Raw genomic sequence first — 16,833 nt, forward strand, 5'->3', positions numbered from 1 at the left:
ACTCCAGGCAAAGTGGAGGGGAGGAGAAGGAAAAAACTGCAGCAGGTGCAGAGCCTACACTAAGCTCCTGTTATTTCTTTTCTCCTTTGGTCCTAAAAGACAAAGTAAAGCAGGAAGCCTAAAACAGTTGTGTGGCTGGCAATCTAAAATGTCCCCCTCGGATTTAGGAACAGTATTACCACAGGTAAGTAGAAAAAGATCACCCCCAACTCTCTCCTGCCAAGCCTTCTCAACGCAAAGAAAATCTAAACACTTATCAGACTCCCGTTTCTAGACCTCCTCCTAATTCTATTGATTTTTTTGTCTGGCTTCACCTATTAAGGAGGCAGAATACACAGACAGACACTGGAATGGATGTGCCCCTGCAAGAAAGAGCAGTAGGGAAGGTTACCTGCCTTGTGCCTAGAAGCTGCTATCCAGGTTCACTGCACAAGAAGCAGAAGTCTTGGGTGAGAATTTCCAAAACAAATCTGTGAATATTCTTCTGAATCGAAGCTAGAAGTTGTCTGGTGCCAGTGTTGGCATGAATGTGAACCCCTGAGTAAGATCTTAGGGGAAGTCCAGCAGAGATAAGATGACAAGAGCAAAAACATAAATACTTAAGTTTTATTTCATTTCTGAATATATTTTAAATGAGGTTTCAAGCTGTACGTGGTGGCCAACTTAAAGCTCTTCAGATAAAAATATAAACGCATGCGTGTGTGTGTGTGTGTGTGTGTGTGTGTATGATATAAATAAACAAATGGATAAGGCAGTGAAATCTCCATTAACATATAACAAGGTGACTGGAAGTGAACATTAAAATACATCATATTATTATTTAAAACATAAAATAAGTCATTAAATAATTATATTTATAAATTATACAAATATAAATTTATGGGCTCTTACTGTCTCACCTTTTAGACAGAGTATTTTTATTATTTAGTAGGTTCCATAAGGGTCTACAAAGTAGTCACCAGATATTCATGTGGTATAGAAACATACTTTTAGAGGTAAGAGAGCTTAGGGATTTAGAGGCCATTTAGTCTAATTTGCTTATTTTAGAGGGGAGGGGGGAAAAACCCAATCCTGAGCTATTGAGAGAGTAACTCATCTTGGTAATAAAATTAACATAGATCTGGTGTTCTGAGTTTTAGTCTTGGCTCTATCAATTATTAACTGTGAAACCTTGGTTAAAACACTTATATTGAGTTTTAGTTTCCTCTTCTGTAAAATGAGGGGCTCAATTAGATGAACTCTAACTAACAGACATGCAATTGGAAGGCATATAACTTTGACCAGAGGCCAAAACTGTATTAGTGGAAACATATACCAGCTAGGAAAAGGCAAAGGAAGCAGCTGTGAAATTAGGGCCCTGGTCACCTCTCTGTAGGTGGATTCGTGCCATGCTTCCATTCCAAACAGCAGGCCCCTCAAGGACGGACATTGTAGGAGGGCAGTTGGGAGTGATTATACCTGGAAAGAGGCAGACTCTAGCACAGAACCAAACACCTGGAGGACCATCTGGACACTAGCTTACCCTGCTCTTTCACTATGCCAGATAAACCCTCAGCTTTCATCCTAATGTTCAAATGTCCCCACATACTCCTGCATCACACTTCATGTTCTAGAAGCAATATTAAATTTCTTTCTTCATGGGAGAATCACCTCCTTAAAAGGTGCTTCTGTCCTTGTAGTGTGTGATTTCTGCTGTCAACAGTATTTGAAAGTTCAGTTTTTTAGGAGTCTTCCTTTACTGAGATTTAGGTACCTGGCCACCAGATGGCATTGGTCTCAGGGTCTACGCCAAAAAAACTTTTCCTGAAGACTTGTTTTGCCTTGTGTGGCAGACTGCTAGTTGTCCCCCAGTATCCGTGCCCCGTTTCCTTGATAACAGGTCCTAATTTTTTGCTGGGCGCATTTTTGGGGAGAATAAAACTACATCGCAAACCTCTTTGCAAACTATTTATTGGTGAGTGCGTTCTCACCAATAAGTGTATAAAGCAGCCATCTTCTAGCAAACATCCTTATAAGCCAACTGGCCCATACTTGTTACCATCTTCCCTACTGCCACCTTGCTGCTGGCTGGAAAGTGGACTAACATGGCTGGAACCCCAGCAGCAATCGAGGACCACGAGGGACCAGAAGCCACGTGTGATGGGGCAGCAAGAGGAGGAGCTGGGATCCCTCACTCCCTGGACCTCATGCCGGCACTGGACCGACTGCCCCGTACTTCTTTTGTATGAAAGGGGAATAAATTTCTATCTTCTTTAAGCCGTGCTTATTTTGATTTCTTCCCCTGGTGCTCACAGCTGAACCTACATTAAATAACACACCTTGGGATTCAGACTCTTTTTTTTTTTTTTTTTTCCGCTGGACCGACTGCCCCGTACTTCTTTTGTATGAAAGGGGAATAAATTTCTATCTTCTTTAAGCCGTGCTTATTTTGATTTCTTCCGCTGGTGCTCACAGCTGAACCTACATTAAATAACACACCTTGGGATTCAGACTCATTTTTTTTTTTTTTCCTTTTTTGTCTTTTTTACTGACCGGTAATGGGATCGCAACCCTCGGTGTTGCGCCCGTACCGGGGACCAGCAACGGGATCGCAACCCTCGGTGCTGTGCCCGCACTGCGCTCAGCCGGGGAGCGGGAACCGGTCTCCACATGGAATCCAAACCCTCGGCGGGAGCGCCGCCGCACTCCCAAGCAGCGCACTCTCCAGTGCGCCACTGGGCCGGCCCCAGACTCATTTTTAAAAGCAGAAATAATTATTAAAATGGCAAAAGACAAGTATCATTAGCCTAAACATTATGCCACTGATTCAGTTCTAATAAGAGGGAAGTGATTTTCTACTCTGTTTTTATAAGATAATAAAATATACCATTCTTTTCCCAAGACAGTTTTCTAGCAAGCGGTTGGAGCTTAGTTGTTAGCCGTGGGTAACCTGAAATCTATCCACCTCAGTACTGGCAAAGCTCAGCAACAGAAACTTTTATGAGTTTCAAAAGCCATGTTTCTCAGGACAGTGTAAAAAAATCTAAACCTATTAAGTGACTTTATTACATATAAGAACAAACTCAGTAATATCTGTAAATACCTGAAATATTAAACATTTTGTACATACTAAGAAGGAACAAATCTCTAATGGGTTATACATAAACTCAGTGCCATACGTGACAACTATACATAAACTTAGTGTCATAGGTGACAAGTTATACTGTGACAGCTATGGCCTCTAATATAACATCATTAAAGAACAATAAATCTAGATGGCATTCTAGAACTGAATCTAAGCCATTCATATTAAAGCAACACCTGTCTGACTCACTAACATCTTGGCAAAGCAAGCTTGCAAAACAAAATTCCCGCGGTGCCAGGCCACCATGCCATATCCCATGTCTCCCAGGAGAGACAACTGACGGGGTTTCTTTTCCTGGCTGCCCTCTCCATGCTATATGTCATCAGGGATAGGTTCATCTGCTTTCCTGGTCCCCATCTCAATGCAGACCACATTAATAATCTAAACAGGGCCATTTCCCTAGAGCAAAGTTCAGAGAAACTCAGAGGAAGATCAGTACAGGACTGAGTCGGCCTAGGGTGTTCACCCACAGAAGCCTCAGGAAATCTCCCCAAGCCTTTCTTTCACTATGGGGATTTTACACAGCTACCCAAGCACAGGTTGCTTAATTCAATGTGACTTTTACATATTATGGGTTGTACATCCTCAAGTTGCTGCAAAGTAATGTCCTTTTACAGACACAGAAGAGAATAGGTACAGTGGTATGGAGACTGCAGCAACTACAGACTTGGGCCACAAAATATTTCTCTATTATAAGATAGCAAAAAAACACAGACTCTTATCTTTTACAGTCAAATTATTTTAACACAGCTGTTATCTAGAGAAGGGAAAGAGACACAAACATGTACACTCTGAATATGAACATTATACCCTCAATTTAGAATGCTAGCATGACATGGAAAATTCTAAAGCAGGGCAGGAATCTGTTTATGTAAGAATATGTCACTGTGAAGTATAATAGAAAAATAACATGAATGGTTAGGCAATAAATCAAGAACAACTGATTCAATTTCAAGTAGTTCCCTAACCATATGTAAGCACAGTGACCCCTCAAAAAGTTCTTTTTGAAAACGTCCCCCATTCACTCTTTATGAATAAATTCAGAAGATTTCTGACCTATTCCTAATTGCATGAACACAGTACTGTAGGAAAACATTATCATTGCTTCAACAGTCAGCTCACCAAGCATGTGGATGAGTCAACCCTCAAAAACGGCATGTGCTGTGAGCTCAGTGCAGAAGGTAAGGAGTATCAAAACACTAATTAATGTTCGGAGAACATGTCCTCTGAGTAGCAAAGCCTGTATGCTAGCAACACAAATCAGTTATCACCAAGGTTAGAAAAATGTAAGTTAAAGAAAAAAATAAATCCCACTTCTCCCACCCCAAGGCATGTTGATAAACCCAAAGAATGACCTAATTTTAATATTTCTGTTCAGCTACAAAGCAAACCACCTTGGAGATGTCCTTGACGTTTCATATGCATTATAGTAGGTAATCCTCAGAAAAGCAAAATCCCTACAAAGTCTAAGAGAAGATAATAAAATGTATGTTAAATACTTATAATCCTTACTATTTTCCCTCTGTAATGATTTAAGTTTGCTTTCCCCATGAAATATGGGTACTTGGATTCTCATAACCTATTTTGTCTTTTATAACATGCGATAACTGTTGTTAATGGAGTCGGTTCATCAGTTAACTCTTCTTTCTCAGGTCTCTCATTTTGGGAGGAGAAAAGCCAATTAATCTCTCAGCTGGCTGAACAAAGATGAGACAGAGAAGCCAGAAAGTGCATTCTGGCTGTACTGCATCCGACTGTCATGCTGCATTCTACCACGTGCACTATTCCATCCGCAAATGACAGGTGCCATAGGTACCCCCATCACACAGGACAGTGAAGGTATCATTCTTATCTTCTTGAATTTATTGTAAATTATGGAATTACACTGCCACAAAAAGCAGAGACAGTCTCTGAATGAGGGGTACTGGGACATTGTTCAGGAATCTCAGTAGGGAACTGTGAATTATAAAAACACATCCCTCAAAGCCCTCCCCAACTTCCACCTTTCCCATGAAGACATTCCCCTTGACCTGGTCAGGATGGCCTCTGACCACCACAGCACTGACTGAGGGCTGCACCTTTCCCTGGACCATCGAGGTCACATCCCTGGGTTGTTTGATCTTCAACTCCCCATCTGACTGTAAATTTCCCAGGGGCAGTCAGTGCCTATGTCTGGAATTTTTCTGAATTCAAATTGTACCTGGCATTGCATATTATGTTATAAATATTTATTTACAGACTAAATTTAACTACTATTTCTCTATTATTTTACTTTTATTTTTTTGTGGTTGTACCATACAGGGTTTGAACCCTAGACCTTGTTGTATTTAGCGCCACATTCTAACCAACTGAGCTAACGAGCCAGCCCTACTTTGTTTAAAATGAGATGTGTTACTTTTATAAATGCAGACCAATTTCTTATATAAATTCACTTATCACCAAATCTATTTTATAAACACGATTTCTGATGTTCAGTATTTCAACTTCTTTTTAAAAGACACAGTCATAGAAGTTCTAATCAATATTATATGGTTATGTCATTCACAATAAAAAGCAGGAAAAAGATTAATCAATTGCAGATTTAATAAACCTAGCTAAAACTAAATTCTTGTATGTACTGCAGATAGGCAGAGAAACGAACAGCTTTCCCAGGGACTGATTTTCAAAATAAGACTTCTGATACAGATCAATGTTCTACCCACAGCTGTAATGAGGAGTGAATAAAAACTATGTAGACAGCAGCTTTGTTCTGTGTCTGTTGAAATATGACACCAGATCCCTGACCTTCCCAGTCAAGATGCTCAGGGTCTTGAGGGAACGTAGAACACATAAAGAACAGCCCTCTGTGGCTCATGCAGCTACACGTTTCTTTGACCCTTCTCTCTCTCTCTCCTTGGTCTATTTTACCAGCTAAACGACCAGGTAGAGAGTACTACTGAGAGGTGTGCATAGTCATGCCCACCATTAATTAGTGTTGGCCAATCATACAGGGTGATCTGTTCTGCAGTATTTGCTTCCGAATGATCATCTGCCCCATAGAATGGAAGAAGGAACGACAAGTAGCCTGGGGGATATTCATTTTAAGTCACGTATGGAATACATATAAACCCCAGCAAACATAACATTACCCTGTAATAACTAAAAACAAAAATAGAGTACCTTTTTGTCCCCCCAAAATGCTGTGGTTTCTATTACACACTGTTGGGATGCTTTCCATTCATGCACAAATCCCTCTCTGGAGCCTGCTTTTTACAATGGTAGGTCATCGTTGGCAACACCGCTGAGAGCCTAATGAAAATGTGAGAGCATCTGTCACGTTCCCATTTCAAGGCAAAGCTCTGCTGCATCCACTTGAATCTAAACTGCTGCAAAATGGATTTTAAACAATACAGGATGACGGTGTCGTGACATCATGGTGCATTTCAAAGGCACCTTTCCACAGTGAAAGAATTCTATTTTAGTAACAGTACAATACATATGATATTGTAATCAACAGATACAGGGTCTTCTATTGGCACTATACAGAGGCTATGCCCTGCTTACAGGCATAATTCCATTTTTTAAAATGTGCCCATGAGGAGCAGTGCATTAAGATCTGCACACCAATGTGTCTGTTCAGTTACCATCTCTCTGAACATTTACCATGGATCTTTTTTTTCTCTCTACTACAGCAGTACAAATAAAAAGTTGTAAGTATCTGAGTAGCACAATGTCAGGGACGTTTTCCTTGGGAAGTGGAGAGCCAGGCGCAGCGGAGCCTGTGTGTTTTCCAGTGACACAGACAACTGGCAGCTGCCAAGCACATTTTCTCCTCGTTGTACCCTGGAAATCTCAGGCCACTATACACATGGCTGATAGATTTTTATTCCACTCAAGTACTTGCCCAGCTGGAAAGTCTTATCTTTTCATTTATAAGTTAAAAGAATACATATTAAGTGGTAACTAGCTATCATCTATGAAGAACATTACTACTATCAGAATAGGAAAAAACAGCCATCTGAAAGGAGAGACAACCCCAATCATCCCCACTGAGAACAGCGACATCCCTGTAAGAAGCTGTCTCCCTGGAAGCTGCCATTGTCAAAAATGCCCCTCCCTCCCTGAACTCCAAAGGCAATTGTACACTTGGGCACTAACTGTGCAAAGGTGGAAAATTGAGGAGAAGAATGTCTTTTTTTTTTTTTTTTACACAGAGCTGAGGCGGCTATGTAGTAGAGATAAGGAGAAGATCAGAGTCTCTCTCTGGCAACTCTGCTTAATTCTAGGGCAGCTGAGACTGTGCTCCTAGGGGCAGAAGAGGGAACACCTTCTGGGTGCTGCCTGGTGTCCTTGGCATTACTGAGAGGGGAGGCACACCTGTCCTTACTGGGGATGCCCAGGTGAGGACTAGAATTAGGCACTGAGAAGGCCAAATATAACAGCTAATAGGGACAAACTTTGTACACATGGAGAAATGGGGAAATAGCAAAGAATGACAACCTAAAAGAGAACACATTTCAACAGTCTAATATAGAACTAGGGTGAATTAATGAACTATGTAAACACCAGAAGAGGCTGTAGGCTCTACAGGTATCTCTCTAGGCAATGGCTCACCTAAAAAATGAAACTATCAAGAAGCCAAATAGATATGGAAAACTGTTATATTTCTAATACTGATTGAAAAAATATCTTATATTCTATGAGTCTCTTAATATGCATTATCTCCTAATAATCCTATAGGAATTCTGAAAAATAGATACTATATTTTATAGTTAAAAACGCTGTGGGACAAAGGTTAAATTACTTGTCCAATGTCACCCAAAGAGTAGATGGCAGATTTCAGGCCTGTCTGATGGGCTTCTTGACAAGAATCCTGTGCATCAACTGAGAACATTCTGATTTTAAATTCCATTTACACAGATGAGAGGATTCAACAAATTTTTCTTAAAGGGCCAAATACTAAATAATTCAGGCATTGTGGGCCATACAGTCTCTGTTGCAACCACTCTAAAAAGGCTAAAGCAGCCATAGACAATATGTAAACAGATGGGCCTGGTGGTTCTCCAATAAAACAGGAGGCCAGTTTGCTGACTCCTGATATAGAACAGGGATTGGGAAATTGCAGCCCTGCGCCAAATCCAGCCCATCACCTATTTTTGTAAACAATGCTTTATTTATGATCTAGATGTAGCCCATCATCCAGACTATTTCTGGATAGTTGAAAGGTAATTTGCCAAACTATTAATAACACCCTAGTTTCACAGAAGCATTCTTGGGAGCGTCCAGTGCTCTTTGTTCTAATCTTCCTTCCAAACAACGTTCCAATTCCTAATCTGTGGCCTGTGTGGTCCAGCCCTCTAGGTGGGAGAGACTTGATAAACACCTGGAGCCCTATTGGTGACCTCTTATTGCAAAGAGACATTCTTCATCATCATCATCATCAATCAACCAGTGATTCAGTTTCTGGAAGACTCAGTACCCTTGGGAAGCTGAAAAAACAAAGAAGGAGATTCTTAACCTGAAAAGATGGTGACCAGAAACTGAGCTTGTGGTGACATGACAATGAATTAGTTCATTCATTCATTCAAATATTTGAGTGCCTACTGTGTGCCAGGCAGAAATATATATGAACTTAAGACTGAAAAGCCTGACTCACAGCACTTGAGTAAATACTTTACATACAGTAAATATGTTATTTATGACACCAAAAGACCTGAGCTAGAACACAACCCATTTTCAAGCTAGCAGACTGACAAAGGCAAATAGCGCTGCTTTGATAGCTACTTTACAAGAGCCCCAAGACAAAGAACTCTGGCTCCCAGTCAAGATTAGAGGCCACAGGAGCAGAACCTGTAAGCTGCAGGAGGGCAGGGACTGTGCCTGCTCACTGCTGAGTCCTGAGCGCCTGGCTCAATGCCCAGAAACAGCAGGGGTTCCAAAAACATTTGTCGTTTGCATCACCATAAATTACCTCTGTGGCTTCTGACAAGCTGGAGTGTGAATGGCCCAGCTGGAAAGTCAGATTTCCTAACACTCAAATTAAGGAGATGAATTCTCCATACCTGGATCGTCTGGTAATCAGAAGCATCGATTCCTTTTACAGTCACCTCTCGGAAAACTCTTGGCTCCAGTTCCTCTTTGGTAAGATCACAGTGATAAATGATGCCTAAAAAGGAGAGGAGGTCTTAGTTCAGCCCACAAGACTCACCAGATGCAAGCGGGGCAAGGACCACAAAGTACCACCAGATGCCAAGAACAGCAAGGGAGGTGGAGCACATGCCAGGGATCTGGTAAATCCACCACAGGAGAAGGGTCACTGTGAGAAGAGGGCCATGTAGCTGTTCACCTCCATCACCCCATCGCATGTGATGGGGGGGTCCTTCTCACAACACTTGTGTGTGTATACACTTTAGAAGATTCTAACGCATTCTGTGAGTATGAGAAAAGGCAAAAAACCTAATTGTGGAAACTTAACAGGCCTTCCCCAAGCAGGGTGCTTAGGAGTGCAGGTAAAAGAAAATCGTAAACTTCATCTAGGGCTATTTTACCTGAAAGGCAACTGACAGAAAAAACTCAAGTGACTTGTCCAAGGTCAACAGTCAGTCAGGGGCCTCTCGATGGGCACTCTGGGCCTCCTGCTACCTGACACCTACCCATCCATGGACACTGTGTGGACAGCAATCAGGGACCAAAGGTGATTGCCAGTCATTTCAGAATTGCTTTTTCAATTTTGGTTATCCTAGTAATAGTGCACAACACAAAATGATTAATATACACCAAGAATTCCAGTTTATTTAACTACTTATTAAAATTCCATTTCCTAAATTTAATGCTACTACTCTTAATGCTACTACTCTCTAACACTTAAGGACTAAATTAAAGAAACAATAAGACGAGTCATAATGTTTGAAAACAATGACACTGCTGCAGTTTAGGAAACTGAATTACTCATTCACGGAGTGGCTGGTGTGGGAACAGCACTTCCCCACATCATACGTGAAACATGCTGTCAGATGTATGAAAAATCGATTTGGTGATCCCGGTACTCAAAGAACCAAAAACCAAAAGGTATTCCCACAAGGCACATTTAAATTGATTGATCAAGTGTTAAAATGGCAGCTCTTTCTTTCTATATTAACTCCTCTGTGTATGTACTTCACTAATGGCTGAGAAACAATACTCTGCCCCCCCACCTCCCCGGCAAGGAGTAATACATTTCGATTCATTAAAACCACGACTGCTAATCTTTATGAATGTTATTTCAATTCTCTGGCTTACAGACACTTTAAGGTTACTATAATTGGGTGTATGATTAACATTTACAGTAAGAAGATGTACAACATGACAGAAATACAGGTTGAGCATCCCTAATCTGAAAAATCTGAAACACTCCAAAATCTGAAATTTTTTGAGCACCGACATGGCACTCAAAGGAAATGCTCACTGGAGCATTTCAAATTTAGGATTTTTGGATTAGAGATGTTCAGCCAGTTAAGTATGTGCAAATATCCCAAAATCTAAGAAAATCTGAAATACTTCTAGGCACCAAGCATTTCAGATAAGGGATACTCAACCTGTACTGGTTTTCTTGGTTTAAGTTATACTTCGATATTCGTTAGAATATATCTTTAGGGCCGGCCCGGTGGCGCACTCGGTAGAGTGCAGCGCTTGGGAGTGTGGCGGCGCTCCCACCGAGGGTTCGGATCCCATATAGAGACCAGTCAGCTCACTGGTTGAGCGTGGTGCAGGCGCGACACCGAGGGTTGTGATCCCGTTGCCGGTCGCGGTACGGGCGCGACACCAAGGGTTGCGATCCCATTACCGGTCACGAAAAAAGACAAAAAAGGGAAAAAAAAAAAAAGAATATATCTTTATATATAATGTACTTCCAAACTATACTCTGTGAGCATGCATTCCAATTTACCAGATACAATGAATATTATACTTGCCTATATGAATGTAATCTTGATGACAAAAGGTTATCTTCAGATATATTTTAATTTTCAAGAGCTTCTTGATCAGTACCTGATGCCTCCCACAAACACAGAAAGCATCTGAATCCTTGAGAAAAGACTCCAAACGATCAAAAAGAAAGCACGCAGACCAAGCATATGCCATTTGAATACCTGATTCACCATGGGTCACCGCAACCTGTAGTACAGTAAATGATGAAGGTCTTGGGAGCCAGAATTCCCAGCTCTGGCAGTTACTAGCTTAGTGACCTTAGAAAAGTCACCAAAGTACCAGAAATGCAAATTCCCTAGTGAAAGACAATGAGTACGAGATACACTCTCAATGCTTGTTTATCTAGAAAGGTTGGGACATCAAATCTAACAGAAGAATGAAATAAGAGTGTCAAATGCCTAAACTCTAGTCTTCTGTTCTGTGCACTAGAAGTGGTACCTTAAAGGAGGCTGTGTTAAACCTGAAGGTACCAGTGCTTAATATATCTTACCAATACTTTCTATTTATAGATACATCTGGGTTGGCCCAGGTTAACCCTGGCACGTTCACACCATAGTGTAAATCCCTATGATCTAATGACAATTAGTATCCCATCTAATTTGGCTCATGTGGAGTAAGAACAAGGAAGGTGGGATTTGAACAAAACAGCCTAGAATCATGCACCAGAGAAAAGTGATTAGGTAATTGTTAGGAAATAAATTTCAAAGTTTGAGGGCAAAAGAGAGAACTGGATTACAGAAGTCCCTTAAGGCCAGAGGAGGTGTCTGGACTTGAGAAAATGTCTCCTGATGAAAACAGTGCCTTAGCAAGGCCGTCCTAGCAACAGGAAGGAGGCAGGGAGATCGGCTGGTATGTTGCTAGTGTAATGTGAAATACACGTAAGGAGGGAGAAGAAGTAGGAGTCAGGAGAAAGAGGCAACTACAGGAGAAGCTGCAAAAGGACCAGGGGGACCTGAAAAGTTGGATATGTAAGAGAAGGCAGAGGAACTTTGTTACCCATGTAGACATTGTTTTATCTGATTACAGGTTGGGCTTTAATGTCATTAAAAGAAAAAAACAAAAACATGTACCTTAAGAAATGTCTGCCTTTCCTAAACAGTCTGTGGAAAGCTTCCTTGTGTTCCCGTCCCGGCCTCCTGGAGCCATGCACAAGTGGACTGCTGCACTGGAGTGTTACAACATGCAAGTCTGTCTGGAGCTAATCTCAGGCAACTTCCAAGGTTCCCCAAGTACAGAATTAATCAGTTCAACCGCTAAGTGGTTTGAGCCACAGGGAATGAGTACATCGTGCTCCAAATTACTCTGGTTGCCTGTTTTCTCCCAAGTGTGACTCAAGGTGCAAAAGTCGTAAATGTCTTGGGATCAACAGCTGTTTTCACTATGTACCTCCATGGGAAGCAAAGTCAGCTGATGTGCACCTGTCAAATGTACAACATGTCCATAGCAGGAAGCTGAGCTGTGATCAGCCAGGCTTTACTTAGGATTTAGTGTCTCAGCTGTACTAAACAGCTCACCTTCAGAGACCACTGCAAGACAGCCTTTGAGCTGATGTGTATGTGTATAATGTGTATATGCATGGCCTTGGTGTTAGCACCGTACTCTCCCAAGTGAGCCACGGGCCGGCCCTAGGGCTGCTTTATTTTCTAATGACCAAATGATTGCAACAAAACCAGGTGGGACCAAAAGCACTCTGCAGGAGCTCGGCCAATGAAAAAAAAAGTGCAGACATTTTTTCAGCCAGACTGCTTTTAAGACAGGGTTTGCCTGATCAACTGCAAACTGCCATTTGAGGCAGACTCCTGGGGCAAACCACAGTATGTAGCCAATGAAAAAAAAAGTGCAGACATTTTTTCAGCCAGACTGCTTTTAAGACAGCGTTTGCCTGATCAACTGCAAACTGCCATTTGAGGCAGACTCCTGGGGCAAACCACAGTATGTGCATGGCCACAACTCTACAGGAACACTGCAGCCAGATGGAGAAGCAGAGAAAAACCAAAAGCAAGAAGGAAAATCACAACCTAGCCCCTTTTCTTTTCTACTAGAACCAAGTAACAAACTTTTTTTTTCATGACATAGGACTATACTTTTAGGATTATATTTTCATTCAGTTTAACCACTGCATAATTTATACTAGAAAACATTTTTTTAAATGTCATATGTGGCTACAAATTTTACTTAATGTTTTTTGTCTGCACTGTGTTTTCTTGTGCATATAGACCAAAGGCTGATTCGAAAGTTATATTTGTTGGTATTAATTTTTTGATCAATCTAGAGCAAGAGTTATTCCTGCCCCCAGAAGAACAGAGACTCAGAATACAAGATTAAGGAGAGTACAGTTTTAGGCATTTATATCCCTTTGTTCTGAGTGTCTGTTTTACTGTTTTATTCCCATTAAGTAATTTTGGCTGTTGTACAGCATATGTGATTTTCAATAACAGTATACTCCCATTTCCTGAAAGAAACCCGAATATCAGTCTGATTTTTAAAGTGAACAGCAACAGCGAAAAAACTCACCTGGAGATAAAAAGGAAGTAAACTGATAGAAGATTTCGAAGTCCTTCTTCTGACCGCTGTACCCCACGATGCTGCCAACCTCGAGCGGGAAGGTCTTGAGGAGAGAACCAGTAGTCAGGTCATGGAGCTGCAGAACATTCTTCACATCATGGAGGTAGCATAAGACCAAAAAGTTGGACCTGACACAAGCAACCCATTCTGAAAAGAGAAGGAGGAGAGAGAAAACCTAATGCAGTTTTGGAAATTAGCACAAAACATATTTATTTAATTGAATAATAGTTCTAGAGCCATATATTGTGCTATGCAGCAACGAGACTTGCAAAATCATTTTATAATTGTTTTTAATCATTTCTCTAGTTTTCAGTATATTCCTTTAATAAATGATTGTCACTGTTATGTCCAGAGGAAACAAAATATTCTCCACCTCGGGCCAGGAGCTTTTGAGATGATCTAGACAATGTGTGGAATACCAGTAACCCTGCCTACCTATTTTGTGTCCAAGGTTATGCTGCAGGAAATATAAGGAAGCAAACAACAAAAACCAAATCATGACCCATGTCTGACAGGGTTGGTTATGTGACAAAAATATATTAAACCCTTAGTGTACACCAGATACCCTGCAATGTGCTAGAGAGAAATGGGAAGAGGAGGTCATCTTTGCCTTTCAGACACAATCACATAAAAATATGAAGCAGTAAAATGTACAAACAAAGGTAAGTGATTAGTTGGTTGAAGACCTCCAGAAAGTGACAGCCTTTAAGCAAGAGTTAAATTTCATCTTGAGGGCAGGAGTGTGGAGATAGGGGGCAGCACTGAGGGTTATCAGAGAAAGGACAGCTTTCCAGAGGATGAAGTGGTGGGAATACAGGTAACTCAAGGAATGCAGGCCAGAGCTAGGAATGAGGAGAGATGAAAGGAATATGAATGAATGAACGAACAAATGAACAGAAGGAAGGATGGGAGGGAGGAAGACTGGTAAAGAGAACAAGTGAGAGATCCATTTTCAATAATAAGAGGAAAGTTGTTCAGCATCGGGGGCAGGTGGTGATGCTGGTGGGGGTCTGATGGGCATTCAGTGAGCCACGTAGAGGGAGTTCAGTTATCTGTTACTGAGGAGCCACTGTTTGAACAGAAGGCAACACTAATGAAGGTAACATTAACAAAGGATGTAAGTATTTGACAGCCAAACACAGACTAGAAGTCTACAGAAGGATGGAGGGGAGTCTACTGCAATGCACCAGGAGAACACCAAATCAAGCTGGGGATAAAGTCTGGCCAGGAAAGAAGAGAAATAAAAAGAATTTCCTGAGAAAAGACTGCAGGGACACAGAGAGCAAGGTAGAGAAACCAGTTCTCCTCAAGTCCCAGGGTTGCAACTCACAATAGCAGTGCTCAATAAAAGAGCTAGGGATTAGGGTGGGAGAAGCGATGGGGAAAGGAGAAAATGGAAGGGCAGAAACAGAAGCCAGCCTGAGGCAGGACAGGTCACCCAGAAGGAGAGATGCTGTGGCAAGCGGAAGTAAGGACAGGGCTGCCGGCAACAGTTCAAACACGTTGAAAAGACAAGAACCAAATCCTATTCCACCATCACGGGTTTCATGATCCCAGCATCACAGGGGTGTTGCAGGTGGGGTTCTTGACACTGCTTATTTTTATAACCAAGAAACTAGTAATTCACGCTTAGGTTATCATTTATCCACAGGAACAACAAGACAAAGGCCAGAGGGAACTCTGAGGATACCGAGGGGCCTCAATCTTGGGCTGTTTAGATCACCCCAGCAACCTTTTCCTCAAGTGAGAATTAAAGATCTCTTACATCCAAAAGTCATTTGCTTATACTCTACTATGTTTTTTTAAAGTACCTCAATCAGTATATTTCACATGGCTTAATATTTTAAAGAGAGAAAAGTATAAGAAAAAATTGAAGTAAATTATAGCTGTCAAAGGATAATCAATCTGTGTTAAGTATGAGTACATCAGAATTATAGAACAGACAAAGTGAATAAGAAAAGAACAAGGTGATTTGTAGATTGTCATTAATAAAAGCTCTGACTTAATGGCTGTACTTTATGACTCATCTCTAGTTCTTATTCTCAACAGGGCATTCTGTGCTAATGACACAGAGCAAATTCAACTGTGCTTCTCTTTGAATTGATGAGTTCTAGTGAATACTGAAGGTTTCTCCTTCCCAGTCTAAAGAACTTATAACCTTTCAGAAGGAAGGTTACAAAAATATATCATTCCTCTCCCCTCAAACCTCTAAGCATTAATTTGCATTTCATTAGATCTACAAGCAAGACAGGATGTCACTTAAAGATACAGTTAAAACCCCTTTTTTGGCTTTAAATGGCAGAAAACTCAGATGCCTTGGGTAATATTTACAACGTTCATGATGGCTCCCTATATAAGAATCACTGTTCCAATCTGACTTGCACCTGAAAAACACTTGGGGTACCCCACATGAAGACTCATGCCATCAAAGTCTCCTTTAGACACACCAACGCAGGAGACCAAGGCACATGGAACGGGTGCTGAATCTGGCCCTCAGGAAGCACTAACTGCTGGCTGTAACCACCCTCACAGGGGACATTCCTGCTTCAGTGTGAATAGAAGCCATCAGGCTATCAAAGTGACTAAGAAACAGATTCCTTGCACACAGATATTAAAGGAAATGGCCAAAAACCTGTTCCATGACTCCTGGATCCCTCGTTCAAATATAAATCAGGGTCAGAGACTGAAGAGGTTTTGAGAAGACAGGTGACAAGACTTCCTTGGCAAGAGCCCTTGCCATGCTGTAAGTTACCCTTCCCACTGGGGAGAGGGTTATTACCTTCTACTAACCCCAGCCTGAGAGAGATAAAGAGACAGCGCCTGATCCAAACCTGAGAAATTAAAGGGACTATGACTGGAAATCTAGAAGGCAAGAAAAGGGAGGACTCACTACTTTGGAGGAAGAGTCTGGGATGGACTGCTGCCTCGAGGCTGCAGATGTGGATTTTGCAGGAAAGAGCAGGCATGGGGTTATTTTAGGTACTGTCCAACAGAACTGCCTAGAGAAGTGCCAGATCTCAGGACAAGAGGGTGGAAGGGTGCAGTTAGATGCCCAGGGCAGAGGAAAATCTCAAGCAAACACCCAGAGCAGTGCTTCCTCCAGAGCTAAGAGAGCTACAGAATGAAGGGCCCAGCAGAAAGTGCCCCTGAGAGTCAGCTGTAATCATCTGCCATGACCCCCCCCCCCAAGAAATGCTAGG

The 16,833-nt window shown here is 41.6% G+C and overlaps 1 protein-coding gene across 1 annotated transcript in view; it reads right to left on the minus strand.

Moving 5' to 3' along the window:
- PREP (prolyl endopeptidase) overlaps positions 1-16,833 on the minus strand; it is a gene marked incomplete at its 5' end in the record, with an annotated part of 116,070 nt that overhangs the window by 36,430 nt on the left and 62,807 nt on the right. The window contains 2 exons of the mRNA XM_008589129.1: positions 9,166-9,269; positions 13,583-13,780. Of these exons, the coding sequence (XP_008587351.1) occupies positions 9,166-9,269; positions 13,583-13,780 (302 nt within the window). The remainder of the gene's footprint in view (positions 1-9,165; positions 9,270-13,582; positions 13,781-16,833) is intronic.

This window comes from Galeopterus variegatus, unplaced genomic scaffold (genome assembly GCF_000696425.1).
Source record: "Galeopterus variegatus unplaced genomic scaffold, G_variegatus-3.0.2 Scaffold5223, whole genome shotgun sequence".
Lineage (NCBI taxonomy): Eukaryota > Metazoa > Chordata > Mammalia > Dermoptera > Cynocephalidae > Galeopterus > Galeopterus variegatus.